The sequence below is a fragment of the Biomphalaria glabrata genome, chromosome 7, assembly GCF_947242115.1.
Source record: "Biomphalaria glabrata chromosome 7, xgBioGlab47.1, whole genome shotgun sequence".
Lineage (NCBI taxonomy): Eukaryota > Metazoa > Mollusca > Gastropoda > Planorbidae > Biomphalaria > Biomphalaria glabrata.
This window is the reverse complement of record NC_074717.1, coordinates 620,728-624,681: the sequence shown is the minus strand read 5'-3', so window position 1 is coordinate 624,681 and position 3,954 is coordinate 620,728. Positions and strand designations below refer to the sequence as shown.

The 3,954-nt window shown below is 39.8% G+C and overlaps 1 protein-coding gene across 1 annotated transcript; it reads left to right on the top strand.

Annotated features, from left to right (window-relative positions):
* The first annotated feature begins 436 nt into the window (after positions 1 to 436).
* On the top strand, positions 437 to 3,503 carry LOC129927304 (keratin-associated protein 4-3-like). The gene is made up of 2 exons (XM_056035756.1): positions 437 to 498; positions 3,209 to 3,503. The coding sequence occupies exons 1-2, from the start codon at positions 437 to 439 to the stop codon at positions 3,501 to 3,503; spliced, it is 357 nt and encodes a 118-aa protein (XP_055891731.1).
* Positions 3,504 to 3,954: the final 451 nt, after the last annotated feature.

Sequence of the window (3,954 nt, the reverse complement as noted above, 5' to 3'; positions counted from 1 at the left end):
TATCTATTAAATACAAATTACGTATCCATAAAGGCTGTCACGTGATACGTTTTTTTTTTCATTGTTTTATCAATATTCATTCATTCATCATTCATTTTAGCCTCCTTCAGTCGTAGAACGACTATGGTTCATCTCAGAGCACATCTTCCTCATGTGGCTGCGGAGCCCTATTTTGGAGAGACACTCCCGTCCACAGATAGCGCAGGTTATCAATATTATCACGTGGCTAAATGTTGTTTGTTTACGATTGGTGAACGAGGTCCATTAATTCAACCATGGGCTGACGAAGCTGTATAGAGACTACTGAGTTGTATGTAACAAAGATGGAGAATTACTTTCAGAAAATAATCCAACATTGATTCATCTCATTACAGAAGCCTATGCTTCTATTGCAAAGCTATATCTAGTCTTAGGAAAGTTCATAGAATCCTGCAGAATGTTGCAGAATGTTGCAGAATCTTGCAGAATGTTGCAGAATGTTGCAGAATCCTGCAGAATGTATTTTATTCCTACTTTACTCCTTTGTTAATGGTATAAAATATATGGACATGGTGGCCGAGTGGTCATCATCATCATCATCATCAAACTCCATTAGAGTGAGGGCTTGAGAGGCTCAAGTCCTCTCTTGCAAAAGCCCTGGACAGAAACCCTGCTGTCTTGCGTAATGCATAAATGTCGCCATACAGGTCGAGAACTTTGGGTTTCCCAGACCTGTCGAGACGGAGATCAGCAAGTCTGGGGCAGTCAAACAGAATATGAGGCACGGTTTCCTCTTCTTCCCCGCAGCGGGGGCACCGTGAATCAAAATTTTGCCATAGCCGCGAGAAATATGAGCCAACAGGACAGTGGCTTGGCTTCTGTACCGAGAAGTCTCAGGTTCGAATTATGGAATTTCAAGCTTCGGGATTTTTTTTATGACGCCCATTAGTCAACGCTAATGAAGAAGTAAGGGCGGCCTGTTGTTGTGCTGGCCACATGATATCCTCGTTAACCGTCGGCCTCAAAAAAAAATATTTTTTTTCAAAATCATCTTCCCCGACAGATGGCAAGGTCTGAAAGAACGTACTTTTATGATAATGTTAAGGCCTACACTGTTGTTTTTTTTTAGGGGGGGGGTTGTATTTCTTGAATTGATTTTGTCGAAGAAAAGCCCAAATATTCAATCTGTATAATTGTAGATAAATTTAAATAGTTATAATTGTTATCAGGGCCGGCCTTGGATAATTGGAAGCCTATGTGAAATGAATTTGGTGGCCCCCCAAATGAAATTAAAAAAAAATAATAAACATCGAAAAACTAAATGACGCAACATATTAAACACCTAGTGTACTCTTATCTTATCTTCTTATCTTATATATTACAGACGTTACTTCAAAAAAGAAGAAAATGATTACGTCCTACGCGTCATGCATTTAGTCATGCATATTAACCAATGACTTAAACTCTGCCAAGTCACTGGTTTTCCTGGCTAGCTCAGGCAACCCATTCCATGCTCTAATAGCACTAGGGAAGAAGGAGTATTTGTACAAATTTGTCCTAGCATATGGGACGAAGAATGTGCCTTTATCTTTGTGTCTTTCAGAGTATTTTATTAAATTCTGTTTTGGTTTCGCTAGTTGTTTTGAGTCCTGTGTGAAACCCCCACCAATTGGAGGCCCTAGGTGGCTGACTAGTTTGCCTATGCCTAAAGCCGGCCCTGTTGTTATATATATATATTTTTCCTGTGTATTTTATTGCAATATTGAAACGGTCTTTTGCTAGCAATAGATCTAATCCATTCGAGAACTGGTCGAGCTTTAGACTCAAAACATAAGCTTCTACAATAATGGATATTTTCTTTGTTAAAAAGGGACGGAAGATTCTTTATTAATGATCCGAGGCTTACAATGGTTGCAGCTTTAGCAGAAGATTCTATTTACAGTGAGTGGGTTTATTTCTAATTTTGCTAATTTCAGGAAGTTTCATCTTCAACTTATAAATAGACGATATCTAATATTGTTTAGGTTTTCCAGTATTTGCATAACATATTTTCGTAGACTGTTTCAAGCTCTAGATCTATCTCATTAACAGTTTTTCTCAAAAACATTCTAGATCTAGGTGTTTCAATCGAGACACTTGACATCTAAAACTAGAATTGGCGGGGGGGGGGAAAAAAAAAAAAAAGAGGCGCGCGTTCTGTGAAGACAAGTGGATGGCTTGACGATTAGTGGACACCTTTCAAAGCGGAGGCTCTAAAGTAGATCCCGAACTATTCCATGTGGGATGGCATCGACATCAAAGTGGCGTAGGAGTTAAAAAAAAAACACAAAATGGAGGAAAGTGAGTTGAAGTGTCGCGTGCGCGAGCATGCGTAGATCAGCTGTCGGTGGACTTAAAAAGAAGAACGTCTTGAGGAGCAACGAAAAGAACTGCGTGGATGTAAAGTTGAATTCAAAGTCTGGTTCCTTTTGACTTGAAGTGTTTTAACAGTGCAGGGACGAGTTTAGAGGCAGCGAGTAGGTTAGCTTTACAAACTACGCATTAGTTCTAGATCCAATGGTAGTTAAGAAGCGCGAGCAGGGGAAGATCTATAGATCTTGTGGTAAAACAGAAGCTACCATGTCACCCACAGGAACATATAACTATCATCATATTTCTCTATTAAAAAAATGGGATCGTATATAACATTTTGTTTTTAAGGATATACACATATCGTTTATAGAAGGGAAAAAAGTTATACTGGAAACAAAAAAAAGGACTGAACATTTTTTTTAAATTACTTTTGTATAGCGCATTTTTCATACTATTGGACCTCTGGAGGGGGGGTGTTATTGGGAGAAGGTTTCGTGCTGCATTTAGGCGATTAGTAAACACTACTCAGATTGAGACAAGATCCCCCTTTGTTAGGCTTTTAACAAATTTTACAATGAAAAAAAACAAAAAAAACGAACAGATTGTTCTAAACTTTAACACTAATTGTTAATGATCTACTAGTTCTTTTAATAAGTACTCTTAATAAGCGACATTTTTTTGCTCAATTTCCATGAGCATACTAGAAACGCACGGGCCTTTGTGTGTGAGTGCGTGTGTGTGTGTGTGCATGTATATGTGTGTGTGTTTTAAATCTTGAAATAGAAACTCTAAATTGAAATTCGACCACCACAGGTTGACATTTTAACCTATGTCACTCAGCGCCAGAAATTTCTTAATATATACTGAAATGTGACAGGCTGAAATGTGACAGGCTGAAATGTGACAGGCTGAAATGTGACAGGCCGAAATGTGACAGGCTGAAATGTGACAGGCCGAAATGTGACAGGCCGAAATGTGACAGGCCGAAATGTGACAGGCTGAAATGTGACAGGCCGAAATGTGACAGGCTGAAATGTGACAGGCTGAAATGTGACAGGCTGAAATGTGACAGGCTGAAATGTGACAGGCTGAAATGTGACAGGCTGAAATGTGACAGGCTGAAATGTGACAGGCCGAAATGTGACAGACTAAAATGTGACAGGCCGAAATGAGGCAGGTTTACAGCTTATTCGTGGAGAAACCAAAGAACTCAAAATTTACATTTCCCACTTTGTTTCAAACAGCATTACAGGAATACAAACACGTCTTTCAGAGTTGTGACCAGGGGTTTTGAAGTGACCAGGGGTTTTGAAGTGACCAGGGGTTTTGAAGTGACCAGGGGTTTTGAAGTGACCAGAGGTTTTAAAGTGACCAGGGGTTTTAAAGTGACCAGGGGTTTTGAAGCTATGTTACTTTCCCCAGTTCATATCCCAGCCAGAGGGCAGTAGTCGTCTATACCATGTTTGCGTCCTATGAATCAACTCACTTAAGATGGCTGCCTGGTCGTGCGGTTTGCGCGCTGGACTGGATTTATCGATGGTCCAGGGTTCAGGTTTGGGGTTAAAAAGGTTGAGAACTGCTGATCTAGCATCAAATGATGTCAATGATCTGTCAAAGGCGACT

Bases quoted from the DNA above. Each gene is read 5' to 3' on its own strand.
- LOC129927304 (XM_056035756.1), top strand. From the start codon at position 437: ATGTTGCAGAATGTTGCAGAATCTTGCAGAATGTTGCAGAATGTTGCA. The intron at 499-3,208 runs GTATTTTATTCC...GAAATGTGACAG, and splicing joins GTTGCAGAATCCTGCAGAAT to GCTGAAATGTGACAGGCTGA.